At 50.6% G+C, this 18,858-nt stretch overlaps 1 protein-coding gene across 1 annotated transcript; it reads right to left on the bottom strand.

The window, feature by feature from the left end:
• Positions 1–9,913: 9,913 nt before the first annotated feature.
• On the bottom strand, positions 9,914–18,035 carry LOC105943154 (vomeromodulin-like). Its single transcript, XM_055139941.1, has 12 exons — positions 17,974–18,035; positions 17,738–17,862; positions 16,638–17,175; positions 16,239–16,340; positions 15,935–16,016; positions 15,154–15,275; positions 14,493–14,583; positions 14,124–14,178; positions 13,357–13,430; positions 11,015–11,137; positions 10,659–10,726; positions 9,914–9,920 (listed from the first exon to the last, which is right to left on the bottom strand). The coding sequence occupies exons 1-12, from the start codon at positions 18,033–18,035 to the stop codon at positions 9,914–9,916; spliced, it is 1,449 nt and encodes a 482-aa protein (XP_054995916.1).
• Between the last annotated feature and the right edge of the window lie 823 nt (positions 18,036–18,858).

Raw genomic sequence — 18,858 nt, 5'->3', positions numbered from 1 at the left:
TGAAGTATCAGAAACACTTCTAAACAGTTTCTATGAAGCAAATATCACCCTGATACCAAAAGCAGAGATACCACAAAGAAAGAGAATTACGGGCTGATATCCCTGATGAACATAGACACAAAGATTCTCAACAAAATGCCAGCAAACAATCCAATGACTCATCAAAAAGGTCATTCACCATGACCAAGTAGGATTCATCCCGGGGATGCAAGGATGGTTTAACATTTGCAAGTCAATCAACATAATTCATCATTTCAATAAAGGAAATAATAAAAGCCATATGATCATATCGGATGCAGAAAAAGCATTTGACAAAATCCAGCACCTGTTTATGATGAAAACTCAGCAAAATGGGCATCGAAGGAACTTTCATCAATATAGTCAAAGCCATCTACCACAAGCCCATGGCAAGCATCATTCTCAATGGCAAAATACTAAAAGCCTTCTCTCTAAGATCGGGCACAAGACAAGGTTGCCTGCTCTCACCACTCCTATTCAATATAGTACTGAAAGTACTGGCCATAGCAGTTGTAGCACTGTAACACTGTTTTAGCACTGTCATCCCGTTGTTCATCAATTTGCTCGAGCAGGCACCAGTAACATCTCCCTTGTGAGACTTGTTGGTTTTTAGCCTATCAAATATGCCACAGATAGCTTGCCAGGCTCTGCCATGCGGGCGGGATATTCTTGGTAGCTTGCCAGGCTCTCCGAGAGGGACAGAGGAATCAATCCTGGGTTGGCTGCATGCAAGGCAAAAGCCCTACCCACTGTGCTATCGCTCCAGCCCTAACAGGCAAGAAAAAGATACCAAGGGTATACAGATAGGAAAGGAAGAGGTCAATCACTATTTTCAGACGATATGATGCTATACTTAGAAAATCCTAAGACTACAGAAAAGCTCCTACAAACAATAGCACTGTACAGTAAAGTGGCAGGCTACAAAACCAACACCCAAAGGTCTATGGCTTTCTTTTTTTTTCTTTTTTCTTTTTTTGGGTCACATCCAGCAATGCTCAGGGTTACTCTTGGCTCTGCACTCAGGAATTACTCCTGGTGGTGCTTGGGGGACCATATGGGGTGCTGGGAATCGAACCCGGATTGGCTGCGTGCAAGGCAAACGCCCTACCCGCTGTGCTATCTCTTCAGCTCCCATGGCTTCTTTATATGCAAATAAGAGAAGAAAAGAGACATTAAAAAAATCCCATTCACAGTAGTACCTCAGAAAATCAAGTACCTCGGAATCCGTTTAATCAAAGAGGTGAAGGATCTATAAATGGAAAATTACAAAACACTACTTCAAGAAATAAAAGAGGACACTAAGAAATGGAGATACATCCCTTGCTCATGGATAGGGAGGATTAGCATTATCAAAATGGCAATACTCCCCAAAGCATTATGCAGATTTAATACGGTCCCTATCAGGATACCAATGACATTTTTCAAATAAATACACAAAATATTCATATGGAACAACAAACCCCCACAAATAGTTAAAGCACTCCTTGGGAAAAAGAAGATGGGTGGCATCACCTTCCTCAACTTCAAACTGTACTACAAATCAGAAGTAATTAAAACAGAATGGTATTGGGCTAGAAACAGACCTGCAGACCAATGGAACAGAATTGAATATTCTGTCACAGGCTCTCAAATATATGAACACTTAATCTTTGATAAAGGATCAAGAAATTTGAAGTGGAACAAGGAAAGCCTCTTTAACAAGTGGTGCTGGGAAAATTGGGTAGCTACCTGCAAAAAAAAAAAAAAATGAGCTCTCACCTCTAACACCAGGCACAAAAGTCAATCAAAGTGGATTAAAGACCTTAATATCAGACATGAATCCATAAGGTACATGAAGGAAAATGTAGGCAGAAACATCCTTAACATTGAAGCTAAAAGCATCTTAAAGGATGAAACACCACTGACCAAGCAAATAGAAACAAACATAAACAAATGGGATTACATCAAACTAAGAAGCTTCTGCTCTTCAGAGAAACAGTGACTAAAATACAGAGAGAGCCCACAGAATGGGAAAGAATATTTACCCAATGCCCATCTGATAAGGGATTAATATCCAGAATATACAAGACACTAGTAGAATTGTACAAGAAAACCCCCCTCTAACCCCATCAAAAAATGGGAAGAAGAAATGAACAGAAGCTTCCTCATAAAAGAAATGCAAATGGCCAAAAGGTACATGAAAAAAATGCTCCACATCGCTAATAATCAGGGAGATGCAAATCAAAACAATAATGAGATATCATCTCACAACACAGAGACTGGCACACGTTCAAAAGAATAAGAGCAACCAGTGGTGGTGTGGATATGAGGAAAAAGTGATGCTCTTTCACTGTTGGTGGGAATGCCAACTGGTCCGGCCTTTCTGGAAAACAATATGGACATTCCTTCAAAAACTAGAAATTGACCTTCCATATGACCCTGCAATACCACTTCTGGGAATGTATCCCGAGGGTGCAAAAAAAGCACAGTAGAAATGACATCTGTACTTATATTTTCATTGCAGCACTATTCACAATAGCCAAAATCTGGAAACAACCTGAATGCCCAAAAACAGGTGACTGGTTAAAGAAACTTCGCAGGGCTGGAGCAATAATACAGCGAGTAGAGCATTTGTTGTGCACGTGGCTGACCCGGGTTCGATTCCCAGCATCCCATGAGGTCCCCTGAGCACCGCCAGGGGTAATTTCTGAGTGCAGAACCAGGAGTCACCCTTGTGCATTGCTGGGTGTGACCACCCTTCCCCCCAAAAAAGAAACTTTGGTACATCTACACAATGGAATACTATGCAGCTGTTAGGAGAGATGAAGTCATAAAATTTGCTTATAAGTGGATAGACATGGAGAGTCTTAGGCTAAGTGAAATGAGTCAGAAAGAGGGACAGACACAGAAGGACTGCAATCATTTGTGGAGTATAAAATAACATAAGATGAGTCTGACACCCAAGGACAGTGACACCCAAGGACAATAGACACAAGGGTCGGGAAGATTGCTCCATAGTTGGAAGCCTACCTCATGATGAGCTGGGGAAGAAGGCAGCTGGAATAGAGAAGGGATCACTAAGAAAATGATGGTTGGAGGAATTGGTCAGGATGGGAGATGTGTGCTGAAAGTAGATAAAGGACCAAAAGTGATGACCTCTCAGTATCTGTATTGCAAACCATAATGCTCAAAAGTAGAGAGAGAAAAAGGAGAAATTGTCTGCCAGGGAGGCAGAGGGATGGCAGGAAAGAGGGGGGGTATACTGGGAAGATTGGTGGTGGGAAATGTGTACTGGTGGAGGGATGGGTGTTTGAACATTGTATGATTGTAACTCAAATATGAAAGCTTGTAACTATCTTACGGTGATTCAAAACAATAAATCAGAACCCCATCAAAAAAAGGTGGAAAAGAGTTGAACACTTTCTCAAAGGTCAATTAAGTATATGAAAAAATATCCTTCATCCATTAATATTAGGGAAATGCAAATCAAAGTAACAATGATATATCACTATATATGATATATCCCTATAATATGATATATTATACATCAAAGAGGAGAAAACAACCAAAGCTGGCTGGAATATGGGGAAAAAGAAATTCTCATTCTGCTGTTGGTGGAATTTCAGGTAGCTCAGCATCTATGGAAAATAGTAGGTAGATTTCTTAAAAAATTAAGAATCATGAATCCATATGTTCCAGGAATTTCACCTCTTGGCATCTCTTAACTGATGAATATATCTTCTTTGTTCCAGAATCCAATCTAGTAACTACATTATATTTAGTTGTCATGTGTCCTTAATTTCTTCTGATATGTGAAAGTTACTTTTTTCCACTTGTTTTTCATGCATTGATACATTTGAAGAGTATTGACCAGATTATGTTGTACAGTATCCATTGGTTAGGATTTTTGGTGTTTTTGTGATTTAAATATTTCATCCTATTAGAATAGTTTTATGGTGTTTAGTTTGCATTTTAATTTATACTGTGACATTTTGCTGCTCAAATGGATCCCAGTTTGTGCACTCAGAACACTGTTAGTTTTGCTTCTATACCTTCAACTTCATCCTTATCATTTTAGAGTGTCACATGGTTAGGATTGGTTATATTTTTTTCTAATGATTAGACTTAGCAGGGGTGTGTTGTGGGGAGTAAGATAGGAAGTGTAGTGCCATTTCATGATATTATAAGGATACCACTAATGGGGCACCACGCTGGAGGTCAGAGTTTCTTATGGTCATGTTACTCTCCCACTGTTCTGCCCCCATCCCCCTATCATCTCTTCCCATACATTCTCTTTGGAGGAAAGTCACTTTGTACAGAAACTGTAATGAGTACTCGTACAAAGTGATTTTCCTACAAATAATCTACCTCTGTGTTGATGATTCTGCATGGGATATTTTCCCTTCATTTGTTTGCTTATATAAATATAGGTGGCTGGATATTTATTTTAAATTTTGGGTTATAATCCACTGTCACTGTCACTGTCATCCTATTGCTCATCGATTTGCTCGAGTGAGCACCAGTAACGTCTCTCATTGTGAGACTTATTGTTACTGTTTTTGGCATATCGAATACACCATGGGTAGCTTGCCAGGCTCTGCCATGTGGGCGAGAACTCTCGGTAGCTTGCCGGGCTCTCAGAGAGGGGTGGAGGAATCGAACCCGGGTTGGCTGCGTGCAAGGCAAACACCCTACCAGCTGTGCTATTGCCCCAGCCCGTTATAATCCAATGCTACCTTAATATATTGGTCAGATTTATTTACCAGTGTCAGCCCTTTGACAATTATTTCTCTCTGACATCCCCTGTGGTTCCATCATGTGTGTGCTTTGAATGCACACGTGCGCGTGTGTGTTGTTGTGTGTGTGCACTTTTAGTAAGTATGAGACATGCTAAGGTCATCTTTCTATTTCCTTTCCAAAAGCAGAATTAGATGTTAATGTAAGAAGCCATTTCACTGATTACTTTCATGAAGAATGGGCTCAGAAATCAACCTCCAGGTTCATGATAGACTGAAGTTATCTGTTACTGGGAGTTACAGAGGCAGAATTCAAGTAACGTGATAAAAATATGAATTTCAAGGGAGTTATTGAGCGACATTCCACAAACTTTAAGCCTTTTTCACCCACCATCTCTAGTTTCAAAACATCAATATTACTTTAGAACCAGACCTCACAGCCATTAAGCTTTGGTCCTCTGTATTTAATTCCTGGCCTCTGAAAGTTACCAATTGCATTGCTTTCTCAGGACCTACCTACCTACTCTGAATTTGTCAGGCAGAGTGATTTGTACTACCTGTGATGTTTCATGGCTATTGGCTGAGCCTTATCTCAAAGTTGACCAACATTATCGATCCTTCACTCAGTATGACTGCCAGTATTCTATAGTATGGACTGACCACATATGTTTCTGCATTTATCAACAAATAAACATTTTCACATGGATAGTGCTGCCTGCACAATCTTGTGTAGGACTGAATTACACACCTGCCTGATTTCAGTTCTTAGGGGCATATGCTTGAGAATGGAAGGACTGGGTCAAAGGTAAAATCTACCTTTCACCAAGGAACAGTCCACCTGTTTCCACCGAGGTGAAGCACTCTTCCATTCCTATCTGAAAAGTACAGTTCTCAATTCTGCACATGCTCAGCAGTGATTGAAAAGGCTCTAGGTGGGAGTCGATGAATTATGTACCAAGGACTCTGACTGTTGGATGGAGGAAGGATCCTAGGTGGTCAGACATAAATAGGCAGAAAAAGATTGCTCTGGGGAGTGAGGACAGTAGCGTGGACCTTAATGGTGAGGAAGGAGAGAAGCAGACAGAAGGAAGAGGTTCTGGATCCCAAATCCAGATTCTGGAGACAACAGTCGACAAAGGGAGGAATCCAGAATGATTCCCAAGACTGGGAAATGAGAGGTGAGGCAAGTGCCTTATCCTGACTCCCATTTCTGAAGATGGGGTGACATGGGAACTACTGGCCTGGGAGATATGGACCCCTTAGGTTTGGACAGAGGATTGAAGGAAATGGTGTGAATTTTGGCCCTTCAGAGGGTGCTGCCCCTCACTGTGTGGCTGGCCCACCTCCCCCCTTTTTCTGGTTGTAGTGCAGACGTGTTCTACAGACATTGGATATAGGCTAGAGGATTTCTGGCTGCTTGAGAGACTGGAGCTGTTTTCCATATCTCTCTTCTCTACTTCTCCAGGGTTCTGTGTAGTTTACACTATCGTGACCCTGTCTTCTGGGTTTTCTCATGGCCACTGGCATGACTTGTAGTCCCAATGCAGAGAACTAACTCCTTCATTGCTCTTTTCACGGTGCTGACAGGTGAAAATCTAAACCCCTGTGTCCTAGTTCAGGAATTTGAAGACCTCACCCCTTGACCTAACAAGGGTGGTTGGGAATGCAGGAGTCTGGACCCCTGTGTAATTTTTGTATTAGGCCAATGGGCAAAAGAAAGCATTTGGAGATATGGAGGAGATAGAGCCAGGGAAGAAAAGTCTTAATCATTGTTGTAATAGTGTGCTAGCCTCTAGCAGTCATCCTAGGTGTTGCTGCCCAGCCCTCTAGGATTGTGTTGATGCCCTTAGGAAGGAGTACTTTCACTTGGCCTAGAATTATGCCGCAGCTCCTGTTTGTAGAATTTTTAATTTTTATTTTTTGATCACACCTGGCTGTAGTCAGAGTTTACTCCTGGCTCTGCACTCAAGGATCACTCCTGGTGATGCTCAGGGTTTACTCCTGACTTAGTCCTTAAGGATCATTCCTGGCAGGCTTGGGGAACCATATGTGGTGCTGGGGATCGAACTGGGTCAGTTGCAAGTAAGGCAAGTGCCTATCCATTGTACTATTGTTCAGCTCCTGTTTGTAGGAAATGAAGACAATGACTCAGGTTTTGCATGAAAAGAGGTTAATTATTACAGAAAGAATTACAAACTGCCCAGTCATTCAGTCCCTGGATCTATGCCTTTCTTGTACTTGTCAATTCAAGGTCATGTTGGTGGAATTCCAAGGAGGAGTTGAGACGTTCAGAACACTATCCTACTTGTCGCCTTAATCATAAGGATGGCCTGGGTTCAGCATTTCTTGGAGAAGATTTAGAGTGATTTGATTCTGAAAAATTCCTGGACAGCAGATTGCTGGGCTTATTTTCCGCTCTGAAGATCATTCTGTGAGGAGACAAAATACAGTTCATTACATTCTGAAACTTGTCAGGTGACTGCAGGCATGAGCCAAGCCAGCCGCTGGGCTCCATTTTGCTGAGAATCCTGCTCCCCCAGAGGTCACTTTGGGGGCAATTGTTGGAGCAATCACTGCAAATTACGGAAGATGAGTCTCCCTCCAGAACTGCATGGAGGTGGGGGACCACTGTGCAGAGCTGAAGCAGGATCCATTTATAAGTGGTAGAACTAAGGGATGGATCCTGGGGTTCCTACTGGGACCTGAATTAAGTCACTGCAGAATCTCACTCCATCCCTTGATGTGAATCTCTATGGTTTTATTGTTGAAATTTATGGCCCATGCAACTGAAACATGGGCTCCAGTCCCTGGAGTCGAGGATGAATTGGAAAAGGAACTGGTGACCAAGAATTCACTCAGTGTGGATGTGGAAATGTTGGATGCCCCACTAGACATCTTTGTTCTAGATTTGGCAGAGATATATGGGCACACTTGGGGGTTATTAGAAAAGGTATACATGACCACTGAGGTGTGAGCTCAAACGAGAGAAGTTGTGGTCCAGCTGGACAACCCTTAAGCATGGTTCCCAAGAACAGAACAAAAATGGGGCTAAACTTTCTAAACCTTGTTCCTGCCTCGTGAAGCTATCTTCCATAGCTCCTTTCCTCTCCCTTCCTCTATCTCGTCCCATTCAGTTTTATCCCACCCATCCCAGCCTGATACCCTAAAAGGTGGGATTGAAATCGTAATCCCTTGAACCATTCTCAAAAGCAAGTTCTCTTTCAGACACCAGGACTCAGTGATGAGGAAAAGGATGTCTGGACAGCGTGGCAGAGAAGGAGGGGCCTTGGCAACACTGGAGGACTGTGTTGATGCATTCGACATGTATGTGCGAATAGGGGTGTGTGTCCCAACATAGCTTCCAGGTAGGCTCAGGTGTGTGTGGGACTAAAGTGCAAATTTCCTTTATCTTGTGAGAAGAGTTTCCTACTTGGGTTCACTTATTAGATTTATCCTCAGAACAAAGAATGAGGGGTGTTAACAGGGATGGGCAGATCTTCCCGAATGACTGAAACACAGCGCCCGTGGGCCCCGTTCTCTGCTCTGAAGGTTCAAACATTCAGTGGTTTTGGTGCCTCAGAAACTATTTGAATGTGTCTATCTTACCGTCTTCAGAGGTACAAGCTTGGCAGAAGGCGCAGGATAGGAGGACACCCCAGTGGGAAGGTTCCATTGACTTAAACATCCTGAAAACACAGGGGATCATGTTGTGAAAGGAGTTGAAAGAAAGAAATGGGCAGGGTTGTTTTAGCCACCCGCAGGCAGGGTGCCCTGGGCAGGCCATGACTCTAGGAGGTTCTTCTGCTCATTCTAGTAAACTAGTGCCCTAGTCTCCGGGCACTCTTGTGTGTGCCATATGAGCTCTCATGGTCAGAGAAGATCCTGGGCCACTGAAGCAGCTGTCTCTGTATAGGAGATATAAGGGCACATCTGGCTTCACTCGGTAGAGAATGCCAGAGTTAGGCCCTGTGTATCGCTGTTCTATGAACCCCTTTAGAGCTCATGCACATGTGAACACAACATGCTTTTCATCCTGTGTGGGAAGAGCATGTGCTCAGTGCCTCAGCACATCCACAAAAGGATAATCACACAGTGTCACTCCCTGTGGCTGTGTCTCTACTCGGAGTTCCAGGAGCAAAGCCACATACCAGAGACAGCAGAAACTGCTTTGGACAGCAACTCAGTTACCAGGCCTGGCATCTCGTCCATCTGGAAGAGAGGGAAGAATGAGATCAGCAGCATCTTTCAACTGTGCATCGGAGAGCAGGGAGTTGGACTCTGGACTGACTCTGCTTCACAGCCTGTTGATCTTCTTTCTCAGTGTTCTGTGACACTGAGTGTCTGGTAGTGAAGTCACTTCCCAACCTTAAAACGGTGGCACAAACACTCCAATAACACGAAGAGGAAAAGTGAGAAGAGGAGAGTAGACTTTTCTTCCAGCAGACAATATAGCCAACTAACAAGCATCAGTGACAATATAGTTCACATTTTCATCAGGGCGGCTGGAAGGAATGTGTGCGAGGGTTTGGTGACAAAGGAACCTTTCCTACTGCTGTGGGTGTGCAAACTTGTCTTGTCTCTTGAGAAATATATGGAATGTCTCCAATTCTTAAACCAGAACTAGTTGTAACCCAGGGTTCCCCTCCGAGGTTTTGTTTGAAGAATGCGAGACAAATATTCAGAATGAGAGAGGTAATCCTGGATTCTTTGCTTCACTATGCACCATGATTGTGGTCTAGAAACCACCTGAGGACCCAGTGACAGATGACAGGATAGAGAAGAAGGAACCTGGTCCCAGAGAGAGCTCAGTAGGTTGGAGCACACACTTTGCCTGCCAGAGCACTGTGTTCCACCAGGGTCCTGCAAAGTCCCCCCGTACCACAAGGGAATGAACTCTGCATGCTGATCGAGGGGTAGTTCATGAGCATTGTTGGTCATGACAACTCAGAGAAGAGGAAGGTAAGGTCTCGACACACAGCAGCATATGACTCAGCTCTAGAAAATGAATCTTGCTTTTAAGACAATGAGGGAGGAGGAAGTGGAGAGGATTAGGTAGATAAGTGAAGTATGTCAGAAAGGAAAATATCTGAGGCCATTAGCACTGAATGAGCTATAAAGAAGCAAAACAAGGACCAGGCAAAGGACAGTTTAAAGTGTGAGGTGCTGAGAGAGAAAAGTAGTCAGTAGCTGAGAGAGAAGAGTAGTCAGTAGGTGTCCAGGCAGGGTACTGAGGGATACCTTTGGTGAGGGGAGGTGGTTTGATACCAACCCACCAACCAACAGAGTGTCCAGACCCACCACAGACTCCATGAACACATTAAGAATTTCTCATATCATAGAGGAACTTTCTGAAAATCCACTTACAATCTCAGGAGGTATCGTGTTTTGCTGAAGAACGCTGTTGAGGAAAAGGTGCAAGGAAGGATTATTTTCAAATACAAACTAGTAGCCCCCTGTGTCCCAGAGATTATCACCTCAGATTCCTCGGAGGAAAATCACAGACAAACTGAGCAATATCAAGAAGACTTGAAAAGTTGAATGTGAACTAGAACGTTTGAGCTAATGCGGCTGCAGTGATAACACAGCGGGTAGGGCATTTGCCTTGCACATGGTCGACCTGGATTCGATTCTCAACATCCCACATGGCTCCCTGAGCACCACCAGGAGTTATTCCTGAGTGCATAGCCAGGAGTTAACCCCTGTGCATTGTCGGGCGTGACTCAAAAAATAAAAAATATAAAAAAAGGAACGTTTGAGCTAAAAAGTTCATACTGACTTCCCTAAAATTTATGAGAAGATTTCCAAAAGGCCATTTCAGTGACAGTTTTGGTGTAACCCTGTGTATTAATCCCTCTTATTGGACCTCTAATTGCCCACTCTCAGGAGGGTTCTGGAGTGTGAGAGAGAGAGAGACAGAGAGCGTACCGTATCATCTTGATGTCTGCCACCATTTTGCCATTGGCAGTCCTGCACAGATGGGAGTACATGGCAACCTGAAGCAGAGAACAGCATGAGCGGCCAGTGCTACTCGGACCACATCTGTGCACTGGGCTGCGATTAAACCCATGGGTCAATGGGTCTAGGTCAGGTCCAGCTCCAGCTCCTGTTGCTTCCCTCAGAGCCCCTCAACCTAGCCACTCCTCTAGGACACCTGGTCCTCTGGCCCTCAGGCTCAGGGAGTGGTTGCGCCCAGAGAGCACTGTCTCTTCTTCCTGCCAGGGAGCCCCTGTGCCTCGCTGCTGTTCCTGAGAAGCGGCGCTGCCTGAGGACTCAGCACTCACCACTTGAGCAATGCCGTAGGGCTGGCCAGCCTTCTTCAACCCAAACTCCATGATCAACTCCAGTTTCTCAGTGGGCCGGTAGCCGTAGGATAGCTTGTTGATGCGGGCCTCCACATCCCCCACCTGTCGTGAGAGTAAAGCGGGAGAGGATGGAGAACAGCCCCCCAGGTTGTGTTAGAGACACCCTCACACCCATACACTCTGTCTCCAAGAGGCTTCACCCTTTGGGGGGGGGTCAGTGGGTGACCTAACCGGGTGCTGGCAAGGCTGCCCACCATGGTGGTCAGGATCGAAAACCAGACATTGCCCTGAACTGTATTTCCTTTCCTAGAGGGCAGCTGGGCTTGCACTGCACAATAAAAAATCTGACTTTTCTCTCAGCCCTCAACCCATTCAAAGACCCTTTGTATGCCCTTGCGGCACTGGGCTGCACCCGTGACACTCTGGGCACAGCTCAGGGGAAGGAGTGAGGAGTGTGACTGGTTGTGGCCAGTTACTGCTCACTCCCGTGCTTCCTTCTTTCAGCTGGACGTGACTCCGCCTCTGCCCCGCCCTCTGGGAGAAGACCACTGCCTGCTCACACTCGTCATGGTCACTTCCACACCGGGACTACATTCTTTGCCTCTTGGCTGATTTTACCCAGTCCAGTACACACCCACCTCTGTGATCCTCCTGGGGAAAAGGGACACCCTCTCCCCAGCGTTTCCTCCGAGCGTTCTTGGGAACGATGTTCCAACACTCATCAGCGTTCAGCATTCTCTAGCCGAGTTAGAGCAGGCTGAAGCAAGCAGGGAGAGATTCTGGGCACCAGTGCTCACCTTGACCCTGACTGGCTTGGCACACCGAGCGACAAATTCCTTGACAGTTTTGTGAGACAAGATTAGAGAAACACTGTCATTTTTAGGGTGCTTAGGAATGAGACTTCCGGGCATTGACACTGGGACTTTATTCCAGGTGCATTTGGCCTAGAGAAAGAAGAGCAGAAAAATCTCTGTCATATGGAGTCCTTCAGCAACGTTTGTCCCTTGGCGTCCTGAGTGAGAAGCTGAGGAGGGGGTGTGCCCATGGGAGCCACTGGTGACCATGAGAGAAATAGCCCCTGACGTTCCCCAGACCTTCCCATGGGGGACTGTGGGCAAGTGTCCGGAGACCGCAGAGCCAAAGTCCCATGAAGGGCGTCACCAGAACACCTGGAGATTGTGTCTGTGGGGCCCAGGCTCTGGTCACCACAGCTGCCTTTTTAGGTGCATCCTGCCATTTCCATGGTGTTTCAAGTGAGGTGCTTCTGTTGCTGGATAGGCGAGCACTCAGAGACCCGCCTTTTCCAGTTGTCCTGTGACGGAGACTGACCCTGGTCAAGCACAGGCCCTAACGGTCAGGAACCTTTGATAGCTTTGGGCCTCTGTTAAAGAACTTCTTGTCTAGAGTCTTCACCTCTGCCTGTAAAATGCGAACAACATGCAGATGGAGGAAAATCATGGACGGGACTCGAACTCTCCAGGACATCTTGGGGGTTTTTGTTTCCTTCATTTGTCCTGGGTTTTGCTCCAGAGAAGGAAATGTTTCTCTCCTTTGCATTTCTCCCAATTCACATCATTCTAAACTCTGCCAGCATTTCTTTGCTTCTGTCCATCCTGTTCCTGCTCAACTTAATGATCTCCTTCTTTAGCGATTACGGTTCATTGCTCTCCCTTTCTGGACTGTTCATACCTATATTTCTTTTCTTATTTTTCTTGGGGGTGGGGGCAGAGCACACCAGGCAGTGCTCAGGGGTTTCTCCTAGCGCTGCACTCAGGAATCACTCCTGGCAGCTCTTGCAGGGCCTCACGGGATGCCGTGGATCAAATCTGGGTCAGAGGCTGCAAGGTAAGTGCTATTCTCTAACTCTGGCCCCCTGTACCTATATTGCTCTAAGTGAGAATACATCTGCCATTAGCATGTGAGTCCTGATAGGGTCCCCAGGAAAATTGACCCAGTAGACTAGGCTGCATTTCCGAGTGATGGCAGTGTAGGTGTGGCAGGGTGGGTAGAACAGGCCCCTGTGTATCACTTGTATGTTCCACGGAGCATCTATGCCTGTGCTGGCACTTGCTGCTGCTGAGGGAACAATGGCCATGGTTGGAAAGGCTCCGTGGCCTTGGTCACTGTTTGTGAGAGGATTGGAGGAGATCACAGTGCAAATGCAGGGGTCCTGGAGGGTCCGAAATGGGGAAAGTCCCTTGGGCAGCAGCAAGGATATGGGGTGAGGTGAGAAGTAAGACTGTCGTTTCCTCTCCCGGTGGGCACGTGGCAGTGAGTTTGGGTATTTGGTAGAGCGTGGCTGCAGGCACAGGAAGACTTACACAGTAGGAGATGCACAGGCCATCAGCAGAGATCTTGGTATTGGCTATGGTGTACTGGCACAGAGCCCCGGTCACTGCAGGATGGAAGGACAGCATGAACACACGGCAGGGCCACACCCACAGCCGCGATACTGGGAGGGCTGAGCCCTCCGCTCTGGGATAGAGATCAGGGATTACCCCAGTTTCACCCTGACAACAGACCGAAAAAATCAATATCCTGGATTCTTCCTGTGCACCTGGCTGAGGGAAGTAAGGGAAGGCCTAGAAGAGCTCGGCCCCGTGCCCATGCGGCCAAATCTCCAGCGAGAGGAGACTTACTGGTAGATCCCTGAGTCCCTTGCCTGGGAGCGGAAATTGTCCCCCATCCCCTCTGCTGGGCGGCTCTGCAGACAAGGGGGCCCCCAGTCCCTCTCGTGAGGCCTGAGAGGTTTGTGGCTGCAGGCAGGAGAGGGTGTTCTGGGGCCTCTTCCCTTAGTGCCCCTCATGCACGAACACTGGCAACATTTGGGGTGCGGGAGCTCCCACAGAGACCCCTGAGGACGGTGAGCCCATCTCTCGAAACACGGAGCCACACTGGCGCAGAGAGTTGGGCCCGTCCCAGGGCAGCTGAGGAGAGGGTGCAGACTGGTGTTGCTGGGTGTCCGGCAGTCCCTGGATGTCAGCCAACAGCCCCCCACCCCCACCTGTCAGGTTTGTGTTGCCAGGCTGGGTCCCAGGATCCTTGGCCAAGGACCCTTTGGAACAGGGGGTAGGGGGTCTGGACTCACCATTCCTGCCTGTGTTGAAATCATCCAGCTGGATGGCGCAGGAAGATTCTTTAGCCTGTGAATACAGCAGAGCAGCTGAGCTGTGAGAGCCCCCTCTCCCCCGCTACCCTTCTCCTTCTCCCTCTGCCTCTCCTTCCTCCCGTCCTCTTCCCTGCCTTTGGTCACAGAACTTCTCGGCTTCTCCGGGCTGCAGGGGGACTCTGGGGCCTGAGGGGCTCCGTCTGGCCTGTGCTGGACTCAGCGAGGACCCCCAAGGTCCCTCCAGGCTCCCCTCGTGGCTGCCCCCGTGTGAGTCTCGGCCTCCTCCCTGCCTGCCCCCAAGACCATGCCCGGAGCTCGGAGCCAGGACTTCCCTTTGCCAGGACTTACGTTCTCAGTCAGTTCCACGCTCAGGGCCATCAGCACCACATCGTCCAAGGATAGAGGCAGGGGCAGAGGCAGAGGCAGCGTGTCCAGGACCCTGGGAAAGACAGCGCAGGGCAGGTGAGACTCATATGGGAGCAAAGCCCTCAGGGGACCGACTGGCCGACACCTCCAGGGCCCCTGTGGAGTCGTGAGGCCCCCACCGGCTCTCACCCAGCTCTCGTGTAGGTGGGGAGGTGCGGGGGTCCCGGGGACCCCGTCTGAGCCTGCATTCTCTCATGGGGACCCTGTCATCCCCTTCAGACCACGAGACCCAGAAGAGCCCATTGGCTGGAGCCGACCAGGGCTAGAGCGGCCAAATCTTAAATCTTGTCACTGGGAGACACCACGCCCCTCTGCCGGGACTGGTGACACTGGTGAGTGTGAGTTTCTCTAGACTTCCAGGTCCCCGAGGAGCAGCAGTTACATAACACCCATGAGCAGGGAGCAAGCGGCTCACATTCCCAGCACAGTGCCCACCCAACCGAAACCGCAGGTTCCTTGGGCCTCTGTCTACTGCCCTCCAAGCTCAGTGCTCTCCTGCTTGTGTCCAAGTGGGGTGCGGACATGTGTCCTCGTTGACTGCCCGGATATTAAGGCGGTCAATGAGGATGACGGTCTCACGTACGTCTTCACCAGCGTGATGGACACTTTGTTGACGTCCATGGCCTTCTGTTCGACTTCGAGTTGGCAGGTGTTGTTAGCGGGGTCGTGTGCACTGGTGATGAGTACTGTTACATCCATGTCCACCTGGAACCCGAGTAAGGTGATCGCGACTCCGGCGGCACTGTAGAGAGATGCACGTGAGACCACACGGCCTCCCGTTGTCTGACTCAGGCCTTGGGGTGGGAGCGTCTGTCCCAGGCTAAGTGAGGTGGGTTGGGGGAGGGACTGCTGGGAGGTTTGCATGAGCACAACCCTCAGAGGACCATCCCGGGACCCTGAGTGGGGTCTGACCCACGCAGACACTCAGTGTGGGTTGGAGAGTAGCCCCCCTTCCCAGTCCTCAGACGTCTCCCCCTGTAGGTGGCCGTGGGACCGCTCGAGAGGAGATGCCTGGGACAGGGTCACAGTGCCAACAGCTCGGCTCTGGGGTGAGTGTCTCGGGAGCCCCACCCTGGACCGGTGCCTATTCTGATTCCTTTGGGATGGGGACAGACCCGGTGGGTTGTGGGGGCCCGGCCAGGTGGCAGCCTGAGGGTTGGAGTCCCTGCAGTGCGTCCACACTGAGCGTGGCTGCCGGTGGCGAGCGCTGTCCCTGCCCGTGTGTGTCCAGGGCCTGCCTGCGCTCCGTCCTTCCCGCACAGGTGCGGTGTTGTGTGCAGGTCAGCCCAGGGCCCCCTCTTCATTCTCGCTGGGTGCGTTCTGGAAGGTGTGTGCATACCGCTGACCCTCGGACTTTCACCCACCCTGGCTGCCTGGATGTAGAAAGCATTTGCTTTCTCGGTGGCTGGGCTGAGGCTGGGCCTCTGCTGGTTGGCGCAGGAGTGCCTAGGGAGGGGTGTTTCTTGCTGGCCGGGAACTGCGAGAGGACCAGCTCCCTGTCTCCTTGTATCGAAGGGTCCCAGGGGTCAGGAGGAGAGCTCTGGCTGCACCTGGCCGAGGGTCCCTGTCCTCCGGGGATCTGCCTTCCTGCTCATCCAGTGTCCCGACCCGCTTCAGACTCTGAGCATGAGTCTCGCCTTCGAGGGCTGGAGAAGGAATTCTACTCACCCGTCTGCTGTCACGTCGACGGTGACTGAGGCCCGGGCTTCCACCCCGCCGTCTGTCATTGTGTATGTGACGCTGTTCACTGTGACCTCACCCACTTTTGCGCTGCAAAGGGACAGCATCAGAGGTCAGTGACGTCTCCAGCAAGCGGCCGGGCAGCAGGAGACAGTTTTGGGGCAGCAGTGAAGAATCGCCACACCCCCCACCCAGGCACAAGTGAGCCCCTCCCCGAACCCCTTGACAAGTGGTGGCCCGAGTCCCCTGGTTGGACTCTGCAGAGGACTGCCCGCTGGGATTAGGCTTCCCCGACTCGGGGACTGTCACGCTCTCCCCTCCAAGTCCCAAGGAGCAGCTTTCCTCAGATGGGGGGGGGGGCCAGCCCGCAGGCAGGGAGACACTCACTTCAGCAGCAGTCCGCTCACGTCCAGGCCACCCGTGCCTGAGCCAATGGAGGTCACGGAGGACAGCGTGTCGCCGACCACGCCAGTGGGAACAACCTTCAGGAGGTCGCCGACGGGGCCCACCTTGCCCAAGTCTAAGCCCTTCAGCAAGCTGCCAGCCGCCCCTGGCACGCTCTTGGCCTTGGCAACCACATCGTTGGCGATCTGGGAGACGGGTTCGGCAGCAGCAGCCAGGGCAGGCTCGGCCCCGGGGACCGGGACGGGCAGGCCGTCGGGGACCACGGGTGGCACGGGGACGGTGGCAGCGTCAGAGCCCTCGGCGGGGCTCGGGGCCTTGGCCTCGCCACCCTTGCCCAGGACGCCACCCAGCATGTTCAGGGGAAGGATGTCTGTCAGCCCAGAGACAGCGTCGAGGGGCAGCAGGGACAGGAGGTCGGTGCCGCACACGGTGTTCAACAGGGAGCCCACGAGCCCAGCCAGGTTCACGTCGGAGCACTTGACCAGCTCCTCGATCTTGACGGGCAGGCTGCCATTCAGGTCTGCGGATTCGAGAGACGCGTGACTGCCCTGGGCAGCCTGCCATGGAGGCAGAGGACCTCTGGGGCCCTGCCCGGGCTCCCCTGTGTTGTTGTGTCCCGGGTCAGGAGGTCGGGGAGTAGGGGGGTGGCGGGAGCCGAGAGCTCGCGTCCCGCTGGCCCAGGGGTGCTGTGGGCCGTGCACGCTCGTCAGGAGGCAGGTGCGCGTTCCCTGGGCCCCTGTCCTGTCCCCCGAGAGGCCTAGCCCGTGCCCGCTGGAGCCTTTAGTGAGCTGGTGGGCCTGCGTGGGGCCTGTCCCCTGTGCGCAGGGCCACGCTCCTGCCCAGCCTGCCCAGGACTGTGCTCCCCTGTGCCCTGCAGGGAGAATGTCGGCACATCTCAGGGACAAGGCAGACGGTATGCGGGAAGGCAGAGAGAAGGCGCTTGGGGGGTGTGGGAACAGAATGTTTTGCCGTCTGAGAAGCCCCTTCCCGCTGGAGAAGTTCTGCCCTGGGACTTGCTTTTGGTGCGGGGACAGCAGTGTGGCTGCAGGGGTTGTGTGGGTGGGGGTGGGGCGCGTACTTACATTCCTGGAGCTTGTCCGCTGACAACCTATAGCTGGCCACGGTTGGACACTTGCCTCCGGCGCCCCCAGCTGGACTCCCTTTGGCTGGTTGCTGTCTTGGGCCAGAGGGCTTTGCAATGGGAAGGCTGAGTGGCAGAGGCAGAGGCAGAGGCAGAGGTGCGTTCACGGCATCCACAGGAAGTGTGTTCGCGGCATCCACAGGAAGTTGGGCGACAGGAAGGTTTTCCGGCACTGACTGTGGGTCAACCACTCCTGCCAGGAAGGCCAGGGCGACGACCGTGGCCCCAAGGCTCAGCATCTTGGCGCTGATGTCTGCAAAGGAGGGCTGGTCACACACACCCCACCCCTGCACCGCCCCCGGCGCTGTGCTGCTAGGGCCGTGTTCAGTCGCGCGTCCTCGCTGCTGAGCTGGCGTGCCTTCCGCCACTCGGTGACTCCGGCCCCACACTGCTTCAAGAGTCTCAGATGCACCCTGAGTGAGTGATGACCCAAGGTCTCTTCCCAAGGGTCCACCTCCCGCTGCCTCGTTTCATTTCTCAATATTGTTTGGGGGAGCCTCAGTCACCCACGGGGAACTGGAGCTTGGGACTGACCCCGGGACCAACACCAAAGGCCTTTCCAGGCTCTGGCAAGAGCCCAGGTAGCACTGGCCAGTGTCCGCGGTTGTCCTGGGCGAGGGTACTCGGTGGCCTCCTCTGTGTGTGGATGTATGCTTGGGGTCAGCTTCTCCCTGCCTCTGGGGCCCTCCCTGGAGAGTCCCTGGGAAGCAGGTGGTATCCCTCGGTCAGGGACTCACACGGCCACAGGTGCTGTCTGGTCAGTGGTGTCCGTGTCCCTCTGTGTCCCTGTGGGGATGTGTCTGTCTGTCTCTGCACATGCCTCTCAGCATGGCCCGCCCTGTTCTGTAGCCTCCTCTGTAATCCTCCAGGCCTGGTGTTGCTTGGTCACCTTCTCACCCGAGTCCTGAGGAGCCTGAGCCTCAGGGCCATGGCCGAGGGCACCCACGCACAGAAGGAGGGGGCCTTTGACTCCAGGCGGGACTGTGGGACTCCCTGAGCCTCTCTCTCTCCTCAGGAGGCTGAGTCCTCCCATCACGGGATCCTCTCAGTTTTTTCTGTCTG

The sequence above is a fragment of the Sorex araneus genome, chromosome 5, assembly GCF_027595985.1.
Source record: "Sorex araneus isolate mSorAra2 chromosome 5, mSorAra2.pri, whole genome shotgun sequence".
Lineage (NCBI taxonomy): Eukaryota > Metazoa > Chordata > Mammalia > Eulipotyphla > Soricidae > Sorex > Sorex araneus.
Note: the sequence above shows the minus strand (reverse complement) of the source record. Positions and strands in the feature narration are given on the sequence as shown.

Excerpts from the sequence above, each read along its gene's own strand:
- LOC105943154 (XM_055139941.1), bottom strand. The coding sequence starts at position 18,035 with ATGCTGAGCCTTGGGGCCACGGTCGTCGCCCTGGCCTTCCTGGCAGGA. Across the intron at positions 17,176-17,737 it reads AGCGGACAAGCTCCAGGAAT|ACCTGAATGGCAGCCTGCCC; the intron begins GTAAGTACGCGC and ends TCGAATCCGCAG. Across the intron at positions 14,584-15,153 it reads TCCATCACGCTGGTGAAGAC|GGTCCTGGACACGCTGCCTC; the intron begins GTACGTGAGACC and ends TGTCTTTCCCAG.